At 60.6% G+C, this 15,379-nt stretch overlaps 5 protein-coding genes across 5 annotated transcripts; 3 read left to right on the top strand and 2 right to left on the bottom strand.

Moving 5' to 3' along the window:
• Positions 1-354: 354 nt before the first annotated feature.
• On the bottom strand, positions 355-4,141 carry MNEG_2382 (hypothetical protein; the record flags this gene model as incomplete). Its single annotated transcript, XM_014049140.1, has 14 exons — positions 355-486; positions 643-741; positions 885-1,007; positions 1,179-1,286; positions 1,417-1,473; positions 1,722-1,794; positions 1,895-2,022; positions 2,233-2,310; positions 2,468-2,532; positions 2,781-2,874; positions 3,086-3,250; positions 3,544-3,658; positions 3,798-3,881; positions 4,107-4,141. 14 exons carry the CDS (start codon positions 4,139-4,141, stop codon positions 355-357), a joined length of 1,356 nt encoding a protein of 451 aa, XP_013904594.1.
• Positions 4,142-5,734: 1,593 nt separating this feature from the next.
• MNEG_2383 (hypothetical protein) lies at positions 5,735-5,962 on the top strand (the record flags this gene model as incomplete). Its single annotated transcript, XM_014049141.1, has 1 exon — positions 5,735-5,962. One exon carries the CDS (start codon positions 5,735-5,737, stop codon positions 5,960-5,962), a length of 228 nt encoding a protein of 75 aa, XP_013904595.1.
• Positions 5,963-6,209: 247 nt separating this feature from the next.
• MNEG_2384 (hypothetical protein) lies at positions 6,210-9,683 on the top strand (the record flags this gene model as incomplete). Its single annotated transcript, XM_014049142.1, has 7 exons — positions 6,210-6,413; positions 6,628-6,733; positions 6,946-7,616; positions 8,063-8,162; positions 8,339-8,640; positions 8,832-9,070; positions 9,239-9,683. The coding sequence occupies 7 exons, from the start codon at positions 6,210-6,212 to the stop codon at positions 9,681-9,683; spliced, it is 2,067 nt and encodes a 688-aa protein (XP_013904596.1).
• A 440-nt stretch (positions 9,684-10,123) lies between these two features.
• Positions 10,124-11,541, bottom strand: MNEG_2385 (50S ribosomal protein L19; the record flags this gene model as incomplete). The annotated part of the gene is made up of 5 exons (XM_014049143.1): positions 10,124-10,229; positions 10,534-10,616; positions 10,862-10,966; positions 11,180-11,260; positions 11,431-11,541. 5 exons carry the CDS (start codon positions 11,539-11,541, stop codon positions 10,124-10,126), a joined length of 486 nt encoding a protein of 161 aa, XP_013904597.1.
• Positions 11,542-13,539: 1,998 nt separating this feature from the next.
• On the top strand, positions 13,540-15,364 carry MNEG_2386 (magnesium chelatase subunit H; the record flags this gene model as incomplete). The annotated part of the gene is made up of 6 exons (XM_014049144.1): positions 13,540-13,561; positions 13,845-13,985; positions 14,239-14,405; positions 14,681-14,829; positions 15,150-15,278; positions 15,358-15,364. 6 exons carry the CDS (start codon positions 13,540-13,542, stop codon positions 15,362-15,364), a joined length of 615 nt encoding a protein of 204 aa, XP_013904598.1.
• Between the last annotated feature and the right edge of the window lie 15 nt (positions 15,365-15,379).

A 15,379-nucleotide genomic window follows, 5' to 3' on the forward strand; every position in this document is an offset into this window, starting at 1 on the left:
GCGACAACGCACGCACGCGCACACACACACACACACACACACACACACACACACACACACACACACACACGCGCGCGCGCGCACACACACACACACATACACATACACACACACACATGTAGATGTGCCTGTCAGCAAAGAAAATCTCAAGACGCCTCATAACGTACACATGCTGTGTTCATCCCTCCCAAAAGAACTCACAAGAGTTGGCAGGCCTGACAACGTCCCAGCAAACTGGGCAATGTCCGCAGCAGAGGCCTGTGCAGTAAGTAGCATGCAAAGCGCATGTTGGAAATGCTGCATCTCATCACAACCTGCAAGTAGGTTGGGGTCACACAGGGCTCTTGGCAGTTCTCAAGGAGGTGACCTGACAGCAACGCGCACCCGGTCGATTGCCGCGCCAAGTGCCTCTATGCGTGCCGCGCTCAGGGCGTGCTCCAGCGCCCGACCCAGGTTGGGCAGGCCTCCGCTGGCGAGGGGGCCAGGCTGCGGGGTGTGATTTATGGGGTCAGGTTGAATTGACCAGGTACGTGGCGAGGAAGCGAGGCAAACACCGCAAATGCGTACGAGAATGATGTACGTGCTGGTAAAATAGCTCGCTTGTGTCAATTCAGCAAGCATGACGCACGCGCACACCCTCACCTGTGGCGTCGTGGCTAGGTCTGCGATGGCCAGCAGCTTGCTGCCGCGGCCGTCTCTGCCGATGTTGATGGTGTCGACGGCGTCCAACCAGAGCTCCAGCTGCACAAGCATGCCGTAGAAATGCCGCATTGTTGAAGCGCACATATTCGGCAAATAGCCGGCCTCAATTTGCAACAACGTTGATGCATGGGACTACGCACGGCCCACATGCAGGCGTTGCTCGCATTGCGCTCACACCGCACCTTGCTTGCGTCACCCCACGCCATATCCAGGGCGCTGAACACCTTTTCGGAGCGCCCTGCGTCTGCCAGGAGGACGCCCGCCAAGTCCAGTGCCGCACCCACAGCGCGAGGTGTCAGCAGACGCTGGGGGCAGGGGTGGCGAGGGCGGGCAGGGATGGCGGCTTCAGCGCAAGCAGCGGGTGTCTGGCATGCATCTGAATCCTCTATGTCCTGGTCTCCCCTGAGCGTTTTGCTTCACTACCACCAATTGGAGCGCAGAATGCTCACTCCCCCCCTCCCAGCTCACGCACGCACCTCAGCCGAGGTAGTGAAGCGCTCCAGGCGCACAGGGTCGTCGGTGACTCTGTCAATCAGGGCCTTGTAGCCGACGAGGCGCCCATGGGCCAGCACAAGCTCTAGTGCCTACGCGAACATGGTGCGCTCAGGTGTGTGAGGGGCAAGCAGACGGACAGCTTCCACCAACCTGTGTACCAGCCACCACACACCTGGCGGCAGCCACGCCTGTTCCGCTTGGTGAACATTTAACACCCACCGCAAACGTGCGCTCCAAACGCTGCGGCGTCAACACGGTGGCCAGCGCCTCCAGCACCTGCGCGTGCAGTCAGCAGGCAGGCGGGCGGCGTTGGTAGGCCCTCAACATTGTTGGCAATGAGGGGCTGTCCTCCATAAAAAGCATACGTGCGCGCCCTGCGCTGGGAAGAGCGGCAACTGACGCAACCAAGGCGTTTGCTGAGCCGATGAGAAAGGCCCAGCCCCTGGAGTGCACAAATTGTGCTGTTGCATTTCTCCAGGATGTTGCAGCTTTCCGCGGTTACCTTCTGTGACGTCACTACTCACCATGCGTGTGCGTTCCAGGCGGGCAGTGTCTGTTGCCTCGTCGACCGCCAGCAGCAGCCCCGTCACCCGCTCACTGTGCGCACCAGGCGAGGCCGGTGCAGGGCAGTCAGAAATGCAACGTCAAGAGAGGGAGCGAGCTCGTCACGTCCAATACGCCTCGTCCGTTTACTCACTCTGGCAGGGCGTCGTCCAGCCGCTGTGCCACACCCAGCCCCCAGTCTCCGCCCAGCAGCCCGCCCAGCGCCACCGCCAAGCGGTCCAGGCGCTCCTGGGGCAGCACTCCGTCCAGCGCGCAAAACAGCTGCCGGCGTATAGGAATGCCCGCGGAGGCGGGCGGGCCATCAGTACGCGCTGGTGGTGCATGCTGATCGCAGTGCTGACAACTACGTTTCTACTGCACGCAGTAGCCACCAACGTGAACCACGGTCGAGGGCTGCACCCTCACACGTAACTCGATCACCGCAATCGACAGCGCGCCGCTTGCCTCAGCGCTCGCTGCTGCCCCACCCACCGTTTCCAGGCCCTCCTTCCCAGAGAGGGGCAGCAGCTCGCGCATAAACTGAGCCACGCGGCAAAAATGATCATCCGTCTGCGTGGCAGGGGACCAAGGGGTGGGCCCACCTTGCTTGATCATTGCACTACTTAACAATTTACATTGCCTGAAAGCGTCGCGGCGGTGATGCTTAGCCTGCAATCCACCCTGCTACCTCACAACACCATTTGCGGCGCCCAGGGCCCTGGCCCACCTGGACCTCGTCGTAAACGCCCAGATACTTGGAGCGCCGCGCCTTAGTCCAGTATGTTTGGAACCCTGCGTGGGCAGGGCAGCGGAAGACGGAGGTTTGAATGCCTGGGGACCTGGCGACACCTCGTCGATGTATGTCTTTTCACACTCCACCATCACTTTGTGACAATGCGGTGCCTTTGGCATCTCACTGTGATTGCAAAGCTGCAAAACATGTCATTGTGCTTTTATGGCTGGAACACACACATTTTGTATGCGAGCCTGCTGCCGTCCAGTAGGCCCACGCAGTCGCTGACTTGATGCGCAGTGCCCACCCGTGAATGCTCCTGAGACCACGGGATTGCCACCCTCAAGCGTGGCGTCCAGCACTGCCTTGGGGACGGGTGCGGCCATAGCAGCTTTCATGGCCTATTGGTTGGAAGGAGATGCATGGCCATAGTCTGTGCTTTGGCCTAAAGCAATGGTGGCACGGGACAAATAACATCACTACTGATGTGCTTGCAAGAAAGCAAGGTTGATAATGTATTTCAAGCACCCCGATAATATCAAGATTCGTACTTCCATCTGTCATGCCGCCTTTGGGGCCCCCTGCACCTCTCTCACGGTTGCCCTGCCCCACCTTGAACACCTTTGCCAGCCGCTCCGGCGTCAGCGCCACATCCACAGTGCGCTCCAGGGCGGCCACGGCGTCGTCGTCAAACACCCTGGACGTCAGGCTCGTCATCGCTGTGTAGATGACTGGCGCGGACGACACGTCGCGCAGATAGGGCACAAACCACCTGGCCTGGTGGTGGTGGTCAATGTCCATGTGTGTGTGTGTGTGCGCGCGCGTGTCGTGCGTGCACGTGTGCGCACGCGTGTTGTGGGTGGTGCGCCGTGCGTGCAATATCGTTGCAGGGGCAGGCCTCTCCAGAAACGCCCCCCCAAAAGCGTGCCCATTTGCGACTTGCTTGCAGGTGTGGTTCGGTCAAAGGTCCTGGCAACCACTGAAGTCTGGGGCGCCTGGCATGACAGGCAGAAGCTGCCGACTTTGCCTGCAGGCCGCGTCATTGTACAGCAGCTGTGCCGCATGCGCACCTGCTCTGGTGCAAGGGAGCGGTCGATGGTGTTGATGATGTCTCGCAGATCCGCCAGTGCCGCGGCGTGCGTCCGGTCGTTGAACACGGCCACCATGGCGGGGTGCGTGTTGGCCCTGCCAATGCAGAGATATGCAATGATGGCCTTTGAAACAGGGCTGCAGCTGCACCCTGACATGCGTGAATACGCATCCCCGGGCCCTTGGCCATGCGCTTTCATGGGTGCACACTGCATGAGGGGCGCTGTGCACCCACCTGTACCATGGGCGGTCCACCCACGGCTGCGCCACAAAAGACAGCAGGTCCTGGTGGAGGGTGGTGTCCTGCTGGACGGCCGAGCTGCGGTGGCGTACGGTAGGGGGGGAGGGTAGGTGGCAGTACGTAGTGGTGGGATTTTGCAGGCAGCGTGCAACAGCATGCCCATGCTGACACGTGCAACGTATGTGGCAAGCCCATGCTGACACGTGCACCACTGCCTGCCATTACCATACAATGCCGCCTTTCCACTTGTCGCACTCTGCAGCATCTCAACCCTTCGCCGGCCCACACCCACAAGACACCCACAAGAAGTCGTCCCAGCTGCGCATGCCTAGGATCATGTCCTGCAGGGGGGTTGCCTGGTAGTAGCCCCCAGAAGCTTGTTTCGTGCCGCCCGGACTGGCAGGCGCCTGGCCGCTTGCGCTCGCAGCGCGTCGGCAACTGGTGCGTTGCGTCGCGACTCGCGCAGCACGACAAGGGGTGCTTCGTGCCACCGGCGTCACACGCGAGATCAAGCTGACGGGCGCCAGAAGCTGCATATTCTGAGAGTCTTAAGGACCGCACGAAGGGGTGGTCTTCCGAGTACCTGATTCGGAGGCTTGCCGGAGATCGCAGGCTGTGGGACTATGGGCGCGGCAGTCCGAAGACGATGCGTTTTACGTTGATAGAGAGCTGGTAAGCTGTGTTATTGCATGCATGGTGGTTTGACGGGGTGTGATATGATGGAGGGTGCGCCTTGCTTGTCGCTTCGTTCCGCCATCTTCACCTGTGTGTGTTGACTCATGCATTGAGGCCTCGCCGCACGCGTTAACTTGTAGACACCGCGCTCATCCACTTGAAGATACAGCAACGGCTGTGCGCCCATGGCCATTGTGAGAGCCACGGATCCTGTGGACGTTGCGGAAGCGCATTGGCAAGCTGCCGCCCTTGCCAAGAGCTGCCCCACGGGTCAATGTCCTGGATGAGTAAGATATCTTGTGATCTGACCTAGCTGGGTGGCCAGCCGCTGCCTTGATCATGGAAAGGCAGGCGTGTGCTGCATCAGTACTTAAATCAGCAAGAATTGCCACAGGCATTACGACCTGTAACAAATGGCAGCTCGGTCGCGACTTCGTTTCGTACAAGGCACAAAAAAAAGGCACACAGCCACACAGTGATAAAGACGATCGTAAAGGCATTTATTACTGCCTGGAGGTGGAAACAAAACTCGCAAGTTGTTTGCTTATTACCCCTCTCGTTCTGACTGCAACAGGCCTTTTCACATAGGGTTCCAGTTATCACAGGGTGCATCTGGGCGGCATTGCAAATTGAAACTCTAAAGGAGCGCCATCAAGCCAAACGCTCCTGTGCTGCAAGAGGACACCGACAGCGAACGGTACGTGGCGCACAGGGCGCTGGGCGATTAGAGAGGCCAGTAAGGCGAAAGCAAGTGTCTAGAAGCTGCTCCTTTAGCAGAACAATGAACCAGCTGAGGCATTATGGTACGAGGGCACTGATGTGATGCGCGCGCATGCACAGGCTGCACTCCACCTGTTGTAGGTATAAACGCGTGACCGCCAACAGACCGACCCACTAGGGTCAACCTGAGCATCTGGGTGTGTGCTTTTGTATGTGCTGCAGCACCAGCATACTTGGTCATCCTGTCAGGGTGCGTGATCGGATGTCCGACTCCTATCTCCACAAGAGGGACGAGTGCCAAGTTCCCGTGCAGCAGCTGAGTTTGAGCTGTGACAGCGGTGCGGCGGCGAGGCCACCGACACCCCTCCATGCCTCCCTCCATGCTTCCCGACATGCCAAACAACGTCCGGTAAGGTGCATACACCGAAATTGTTCATATATCATAACACACTTCAAACTATCACCACATTCATCGACAGCTAAAGTTCAAACACGATCTCCACTCCGCAACAACGACAGCACCACCGCAGCCAGCCATGGCGACCGTGGGGGGTGAGGACCCCGCGGACGCTGAGCTCAGGGAGAACCGCTTCGCCTATCTGCTGCAGCCTATCCGCGACCTGGCCGCGAACTGGGACATTGACATCGCCGCGGAGCTCGAGGAGTACCTGGAGGAACTCGAGGGCATTAGCTTTGCGATAGAGGACTGCGGCCCGTCGCTCAACTTCGCGGAGGCCGCCCTGCTGATCCAGGCGCGTGGCTAGAGGCGCCACAGGCGCGTGGCTAGAGGCGCCACAGGGGTGGAGCGCTCCTGCTGTCAGCGCACGTGCTGCTGTCGGCATGCCGTCCGCCCCAGCACGGCATGCCGGCGCTGCTGTTTGTGTTAGTGCTTTGAGCCCGCACACATGGGCTGCTGGCTTTGACTGATGGGGTGACTTGTTGATTGAGCGGCGCCTTGCCCGAAAGTTTGGGGCCCAAACAACGCGGCTCGACAATCACGTGCAAACACATATGGTAGCTGCAGGCTCAGCCCACCTGCCCAACGCCGTCGCAACGCCCCGGCCGTATCCACAGGGCACTACGTGTGTGTACAGCAAGAAGGTGGAGTACCTGCACAACCTGGTTTTCAGGGCCCTTGAGACTATTCACAACAAGAAGCAGCGGGAGCGCGGAGGCACAGACGAGGAGGGAGGCGCCAAGCGCGGCACACGCCAGGTGCGGCTGCTGCTGGCTGGCGAGCCAACGCTCTGTGTGTGTGTGTGCTGGCGGCTCCCACACTCGTTGCCACACCTCAAATTGCATTTAGGCTGGGGTCCCTGCCTGTCTGATACCTAGCCAAGATGCACGCCGCCTGGAGGCAGTGTATTCCTGTCACGTCACCTGCCCAGCCGTCCTAAAGCCAAATCCGACTGCCTGTGCCCCTTGCCAGGCCACGGCAGATGACCTTGACGAGGCTTTCCTGTCTCTGGACGAGGTGGCCCTGGGCCAGGAGGCGGGGCTGGAGGATATTGACCTGGATGAAGACGACGAGTTTGGTGGGTGGTTGAGTGCCCCATGAGGAGGTGATGGGGGCGGTGATTTTTAGGGTTTGTCCAGGGTATGATGGGTATCGGGCGTGCAGCGAAAGATGGACACTGTGTTGCGGGTTCTCCGCACACCAAAACCATAGAGCCCTGGGGTTGTCTGTAGCAGGTGTTGACTTGAAAACTCATTCCGCACCCCCCTGGTGCATAACCGCTCCAAACAGGCCCACGAGAGCTGCTGCGCCCGCCTACTGCGCTTTTGGCACTAGAGGACGCCGCTGCAGGGCAGGGCGAGACCGACGCTGGCAGCTACCGTCTTGCGCAGTGCGTAGTGCACGAGAGCGGCGCCCTGCTGCTGGAGCTGCGGGATGGCGAAGCCTATGACCGCCAGCTGCGCAGCCGGGTGGGGCAACCCGGGCGGATGGCGGCTGCGGTGGCGGCTGCTGCAGCGGCGGCATGCGGCGCTGCTGCAGGCTTGGAGGGTGGCGCCTTTGGAGGTGGTGGTGATGCTTATGATGGTTATGACGACGATGGAGGCGGCGACTGGGGCGGCGGCAGTGACGGCGAAGATGACAGTGGGCCGATTGACATGGACGACGGCCTGGCAGCACCGCAGCCTGCTGGTGGCGCAGGCGATGACGCGGCGTTGGGTGGGATGGCAGACGGCCCTGGCGACGCGCTGGTGGACGACGATGGCGGGGCAGATCCTGGGCAAGCAGTGCTGGCGTCAGCCAGTGGTGGCGCCGCAGAGCAGGCGGCCGGCGTGGCCCTTCGCCAGCGGCGCGGCGCAGGCAACGACAGTGCCGGGCAAGTCGCAGGTGTGGGCCAGGCGTTTGACCCCTACAAGCCCCTGGACCCCAACGACCAGGGCTCGCTGCTGATCAAGCCACTGCAGGTGAGGTGTGGGGGTTGCACAGTGGGCACGAGGCACGTCGCTTGCTACCCGGGTCGCATCGCGTTCTTGCATGGCTTACTGGGTGGAAACCTGCCTAGTTGTGCTGTCCAGCGGTGTGCGCCGCTGTTGCAGGCCACAAAGTGCCTGCAGCTGAACAGCCAGCCCTTCCTCTGACCCTGTACCTGCCCTGGTTGCCGCCTGCCTTCCAAAAGGTCCGCAAGCCGCGGCACCGCGCGGTGCGCGCCACCAGCGCCGTGACCAGGGAGGGGGTCGCGGCGGGCGCTGTGCCCGGGCAGCTGGCGTTTGCAGAGGAGTTTGGCTACTTGGCGGACGCGCTGGCCCAGGCAAGGAGGGCGCTCGCGACGGCAGCGGCACGGCAGGGACGCGCGAGGCCCAAGGCCCGCAGGGCTGGCACAGAGTGTGTGGGCCTGCTGCCACACCTGCAGGGCCGCGCGGTGCTGGACTGGTCTGACGTGGCAGAGGCGGAGCGTGAGGAGGATGCAGCACTTGGAATGGGCGGCGCCGACAGGGCAGTGGGGGCGCAAGGTGCGCAGCCTTTCTTTTGTGTGACATCCAGGGCTGCCCTGCATGGCTGCCCCTCAACATTCGTGATGATGCGTCATGTTGCTCGTGTCTCATGGGTGAATTGTATTCTCATCGGATGCTCGGCGCGGCTGGTGTCTCACGCGCCTGTCCGTAACGCCGTTAACTCTGCGGCGCAGTCGATGATGATTGGGGTGGCGATGACGGCGGTTGGGGCGACGGTGGGGGTGACTCTGAGGACGGCGAGCCAGGCGCTGGCGGCCAGGATCAAGGACCCAGCGCGCTGCAGGCAGCTCTGGAGGAGGCAGCAGGCGGCGGCATGGGTCCAAGCGGCTGGCTGCATGGCGGTGGCAGCGGCGACGTCGCCAGTGGCAGCCACAAGAGCGACTCTTCTCGCCTGAGTTATGAGGAGCTGTGTCGCGCCCATATCGAGAAGCTCATTGCAGCAGCAGCGGCGCAGCAGGTCCAGTCAGACCTGCAGGTGGGCTGCCAAGGCCAAGGCGGTGACGTGCTGAGTCTTGACTACACCCATCTGTGCCAAGAAGGTTGAAAAGCGGGCACAGCATGCAGTTGTGCGGCTTGTGCGGAAAGCAGTGCCTGCCAAGCCAGCCTTATGAACCATCCCCTTGCCTGCAAATGCACTGCCGTTGTCGCCTCTCCTGATATTGCTAGGTGCGTGTGTCCACGTGGCGGCAGCGCATCGACCCTGTGCTGTCTGCTGAGGAGGACCGCAGTGCCTTTGACATCCATACGTACGGAGGCACCATACTGAAGCGCCTTGGGGGCGAGGACGCTGCGGTGGCAGCGCCAGAGGAGGAGGAGGCGGTGCCATTTGGGCGTGTTGTCACGTGCGACAATCCGTTCGAAGTGGCGCGCATGTTTGCCGCCATGCTGCAGCTCGTCAACAACAGGTGCGGGCAGGGCTGGCTCTCCAAGCACAGTGGAGGAGTTGAGGAATCCTTTCATTAGCGGAGCTTCTCAAGATGCTGCGCTGCCGGTGACGAGACCACTCTAGGACACACTCTACATACCTACCAACCCCACATTCTACCCGTCTGCCCCCAATTTTGTTGCTGCAGGAACGTTGAGTTGTGCCGCAGCGACGTGGAGAACCCCTCACAGCCCTTTGGCCTGCAGCTGCTGACCACTGACCGCCACCACGAGAACATGGACGAGCGCATCGGCGCCACGGCAGGGCCCCTGACGACGCAGCTGGCATCACAGCTGGCAGCGGTGGCGGTGGGACACAGCCAGCAGCAGCCGAGCGGGCAGGCAGCCAAGGCAGCTAAATTGGGCCGCAGTGGCGCGAAGGCCAAGGTAACGCGCACAGCGGCGGCGGCACAACCGAAGGGGGGCGGCAGCGGCAACGACAGTGGGGGCAAGGATGCCAGCAGCAGCGAGGGCAGCGACAATGAGAACCGTGGCAGGCGGCGGCAGAACAACGCGCTTACCAAGGGCACGGCAGGTTCACAAAAGCCTGCGGCCAAGCGGCTACGCCAGGCTCGGGTGCAGGCTGCTGCATAAAGTCTGGTTGCTGGCCGGTTGCCTTACTTTTCACCTCAGTTTGCATTTTGACCCTTTTCATTTGACACCTCAGTTTATTCAGCTGGCAGATACTCCACGAGTTCTGTGACCCCTCTCAACACTGCTTGAGGACCTGATCTGGGTGTGTTGAATGTTCCAATTGAGATTCAGGCGTTGCTCACGGCCAGGAGTGGGGCGCTGTTGTATGTCTCAACAGCCACAAACATGATTAATACCGCACGCCCCTGGTGCAAGCGTATTGTCTGAATAAAATGTCGGCGTCCTTGCCCTAGGTGAACGACAAGCAAGCAAGGCAACAATCACAGCAACAGGAGCAAGTGCTGGACCATTGGGAGCCATTGCAGGGTTAGGTCCTGAGCTGCTCATATTGGATGAATATCACAGCAGAGTACTGTATGCACCAACAGCCTGCCCAGCTTTCAGCCGATTCTGGCCGCCTTCGCCGCCTTGTCGCCCTTGGTGACAAAGATCTCCTTGAGGCGCGCGCTCTTGCCCGTGAGCTCGCGCAGGTAGTAGAGCTTGGCCCTGTGGGAAAACAAAATTGTCAAGGGTTTATGGTGTGGGAGTTCATGTGTGTGTGCGCGAGCTTGCGCTTGACGGTGCTTGCAGTGCAGTGCATGCGGATGTGCGCTTGTGAGAGCGTACATACCCTTATGGAGAGATGTGGCTGCAGAACACGACACGGCCAAGGCCAATGAACGTCCCGGCTGCACGCCCCGGGATGAGATAATATGCTTCTTGGCTGTAGCCCTGGCACGTGCAGCCTCCTAGCACTGACGGCAGCCTTCCCTGTGCATGCACCATGCCCGCGCCCTGCCAGCCTGCTTACCTGCGAACTTTGCCGCGACGCACGATCTCCACGGATGACAAAACAGGGGAGTGCAGCATGATGCTCAGCTCAACACCAACACCCTGCTCAGGGGGTGCACACAGCACAGGAGTATCAGGTCAGCTGCTATCTTATTGACCGCAAAACTCACTACTCCAGGGCTGCAGGCCACAGACCTGGGTTCACACAGTCAGAACTCGCACAAACGAGTAGCGCTTCCCAACCTTGCATGCCTGCTCAGTGCACCGAGACAGAGTCTACGTGAGAGAGGATGGCAAAATGACAGTCCTCATGCCTGCCAGCCTCACCCCCTACTCCTTCCACTCACCTGGAAGATGCGCCGCACCACAAACGTCTTGGTGCTGCCGCTGCCCGCCATGGCGATGACGGTGCCATCCACCCGCTGCACACGAGAGCTCTTCGCCTCCTGGACCTGCAGCAGCAGGTGCGGGACGCAAGCGAATGAGACTGCAGATGGCGCATCTTTGGCAGCCAGCTGCCTGGCGCCATGGTCCCGCCGCATAAGAGCTGCAGCAGGATGCTGGCAGTGCGAGGACACTCATCCTTGCGTTCTCCTAGCGTTCTCCATGCAGTCTGTGCCCGTCGCAGTTGTGGTACATTGCTACCCCGACGGTCCCTGACGCACCAGCAGGCCGATGCGCACGCTGTCGCCAATCTGAACGTCGGGCAGGCCGGTCCGAGCCTGGGCCGCTTTCAACTCATCCACCTGGTGGCGAGCGCGGAGCGCCCCAGTGGCAGGACTGCAGCATGGTGCAGGTGCGTGTGCAGCGGCGCACACCGCTTGCGCTGCATAGCAATGCTCCTACAGCCGCCATGTGAACGCTCGCACAAGAATGGGGAATCGTTCTTGCGTCGCTGCCGGAAAATGGGGCTCACCAGAGGTGCCAGCCCACGCACACTGTGAGCCACTGGGAACCGTGGAGGCGCCCGGAGGCCTGTGCTGGCCACGAAGGGCCGCTGTTGCATTAAAGTATTTTGGGACAGCATATGAGCAACAGCTGCTGCCTTGCCGAGTTGTATCCCAAGTCCGGCCACCAGCAGGACGCGCGGCCGGTCCACCAGCAAGGCTTACACGTATATATGGACAATGTCCAATTCTTCCAAGAGATGATATGGAGGTCTCCACACCCACCCCCTATCAGGCGCCTCGGTTTGCTTATGATACTTGGCAGGCCCGCCCATGCAGCAGAAGCACCACCGGTAGCAGCACATACCTGAACTATGCTTGCACACCAGAGCGCCGATTTGCACCAATTTGCAACTCCGGTGGGCCAAGCAAAGTGCTGGCGTGTGATTGTGATGTAGGAAGGCAACAGGGCAGGGGAAGGACAACATATGGCAAGACCTCTACGTGTATTTGCCTCCTGGACAGAATTGGTCATCGTGATCGATACAACTTCTTTGTAATGTGCTGCTGCACTTCGAATATTGGAGCCCCTTAGTCACCTTGAAGCCCACTGGACTAGATTGGGAGGTATTTGGCCACTGGTAGGTGCGCACAAGCTGCCACAGCGGCTTGCCCGCTTGCACCGAGCCACCAACCCCCACGTATCTGACTTGGAATCAAGGAAGGTGAGCTGGGGATACCAAGGCGAATGCAGTCATGGTGCATCGGACCTGGCACAGGATTGCAACACCTGGCAATTGCTGGCACCAGGCACTCAGTCATTGGCAGCAGCTTGCTGGCCTCTGGCACGCTGCCACTTGTCAGCGGTGTTGCAGAGCAGCCGCATAGCAGGGTAGCCCATTATTTTGGTTGTAATTATGGAGGCCTGCTCTACCTGGTCCCCACGGCCAACCACACCCTCCCCAACAAAGCACAGCCTGTGTTGTGTGATGCGAGCATTGCAACACGGCACCGCAATCACACCACTGCTCACTGTCTGCAACAGGTTGAACGTGCACACGTGCAGCTGTGCTGCTACACGAAACCATTCCCCAAACGCGGTTCTATATACGACGCTGCAGCAGGTCATTTCTCCGATGAGCAGCACAAGTTCGTTGGCGCACGGTATCAGCGCCCCCAAACAGAAACTGACAAACATCTTGCAGGGAACAGGCTATCGCACCCTGGGAGAGGCCACACATCTGTGAGGAATAACTTTGAGCTTAACGCAGGGCTTACTTGCATGGAGCATGCCCCTTCACTTGTTGTGCGGCCGGCAGGCAATAGTGCATCAACACCACAAGCACTCCGTCTGGCTCAGGCATGGGAGCGGCCTGGTGGCCCAATACAGGGCTGATCCTGATCCTTAAGGACGTCATATGATCACCATGCAGAAATCACGCTTGTGCTGCACCAGCCACAATGTCAGCGCGTGCGAGATCTGTGTTGATATTTGCACGGCCTCGTACCTCTCTCCTGCTCACAGTACAAGGAATGGTGTTGTTCAGGTGCGGATCGGGTGATGCAATAGCATACAGTGTAGCTCTGAGAGGCATTCCAGGCCACAGGTTGGCTGGTACGGGCCGTGGCCGTGGTGCGTTCCACAAAACCTCCGCACACTAAACCGCTGGACAAACGCCATAGCGGCTGTCGCAGCCACAGAGAGTGCTTGACCAGTCACCCCAAACCTTTGTATGAACGGTTTGCAGTTGTTTCAGTTTATTAATTGGTACATCTGACCCGACATTGTTTGGCCGTGAAGGGCCTCGGAGGACCGATCATGCTTGGGCGGAGTCTTCAGCGCTCCGCGGGGGCCGCGGTGGGTACTAGGAGGAGCGCAGACGTGGTGATCGTGCCACGTAGAGCGTCTCTTACGCGCAGTTTGCTCCGCAGGCCAAGAGGACCCCCGGAGTAGTAGTGCAGCAGAGCAGCAGGCCTGTGCGGAGCACCCGACAGGTGAGCCACAGCAAGGCCCCGGGGGGGCATGGCGTCGAGCGCGATTACTTCATAGGCTTACAAAGCACCATTTGACGCAGGTCATCTGCAATGTGGCCACCGGGCCGAAGCCCGGAACTGCGGGCAAGGCCGTCCAAATCAACATGCTGGACGATGGCTTCGATGGTGAGGCTCCTCTGCACAGATGTTTTGGTGACACACCTCGTTGTCATGCTGCTGCTTGTTGTCCAGCTGGCAGAGCGTGCATGTGGCGCGCCAGCCTCCTGGCTGGACTCGTGGACTGCTCGACGCACGGGCTGCTCGTGTTGTCAACGCACGGGCTAAGACATGGCAGCTTAGGGACATGGCATAATGTCTGGCTAGAACAGGTCTGAGGAGAGTGGACTTGGTTGGCAGCGATCACTGTTGAGCATTCCATGCACCATCCTGCGCGCCGCACGCCACCCAGGCCCCAGCGGCAACAAGGGCCTGTTTACCAGCACCAACCCCGAGCTGCGCCGCGTGGTGCCGGACAATGTGGCTGGCCGTGTGAAGGTGAAGGTGGTGTACACGGTGCTGGAGGCGCAGTACCAGTCGGCACTGTCCGCAGGTGAACTTGGAGGACGCACAGCGGAAGCTGGGGCGCAGCGACACTGTCTGTGGTTTGGCCATGTGGTGGTGGTGGTTGGGGGCAAACAAGCAGGGGCACGGGTTCGCAAGGTTTGACAAGTCATCACATGTGCGGGCGACATTGGACATGGCGGCTTGCAAGCACATGGGTCACAACACAAGCTTGTCCAGCAGCACATACCCTTCCCAACCCCTGACGCCCGCGTGCATCAATGGCTGCTTGTGCTGTGCAGCTGTCAAGGCTATCAACGCCAGCAACAAGACTGTGTGCTTTGAGATCGTGGGCTACCTGCTGGAGGAGCTGCGCGACCCCGACAACTTTGCGTCCTTCAAGGAGGACCTGGCCAGCGCCAACGTCTTCATCGGCTCCCTCATCTTCATCGAGGAGCTGGCCGAGAAGGTGGGGGAGAGTGTGTGCGCGCGTGCGTCTGGGCGGGTGCGTGCGTCCGTGCCGGCAGCTGCGACTGGGGTGGTGCAGGGCGGGTATATCACATGTTGGCATGCTGCTGTGCTCGTATCAACGCATTGCGGCCCAGGCCCTGGTGGATGCTGGTTGCAGGTCAAGGACTAGTGTGGCAGTGCGGCAGCGGCCTGTCCACGAGCAGGCATCTGACGTCCTGTGCATGCGCAGCCCCGCCTCACCTGCCTGACTCAACCACTGTCTCCGCCCCCCAGATCGTGGAGGCCGTGGCCCCCGTGCGCGAGAGGATGGATGCGTGCGTGATCTTCCCCTCCATGCCCGCCGTGATGAAGCTCAACAAGCTGGGCACCTTCAGCATGGCGCAGCTGGGGCAGAGCAAGAGCATGATCGGGGAGTTCATCAAGTGAGGAGGCCGGGGGGCTGCAGGGCGCGGCTCATGGCGTTGAGGGCTGATGGAAGGGGAGAGATGCGACGACGTTGCAGCTGCGGGCGTGTGGGGCACTGTTGCTGCTGCGGCTGATGCTGCGACCAAGCTGCAACCAGGCTGGTCGCAGAGCTGCAGGCTGTGCTTATCAATGCGCACGTGCGTGTGAGCGGCTGTGGCGACTCGGGCTGGCGGGCCTCCGAGTCCACAGCTGGCGTCTGCTCTGCTCCCCTTTCACATTGCCCACCACCATTGTCCGCCCTGCCCCCCTCTCGCCGCTGCCCCTCACCCCTCACCAGGTCTGCGCGCAAGAACAACGACAACTTTGAGGAGGGCCTCCTCAAGCTGGTGCGCACCCTGCCCAAGGTGCTCAAGTACCTGCCCAGCGACAAGGCCCAGGACGCGCGCAACTTCGTGCAGTCGCTGCAGTACTGGCTGGGCGGCAACAGCGAGAACCTGCAAAACTTCCTGCTGACCATCGCGGGGGAGTACGTGCCGGCGCTGCAGGGCGTGACCTTTGAGGTGGCGG

The sequence above is a fragment of the Monoraphidium neglectum genome (assembly GCF_000611645.1).
Source record: "Monoraphidium neglectum strain SAG 48.87 unplaced genomic scaffold scaffold00269, whole genome shotgun sequence".
NCBI classification, from domain to species: Eukaryota; Viridiplantae; Chlorophyta; class Chlorophyceae; order Sphaeropleales; family Selenastraceae; genus Monoraphidium; species Monoraphidium neglectum.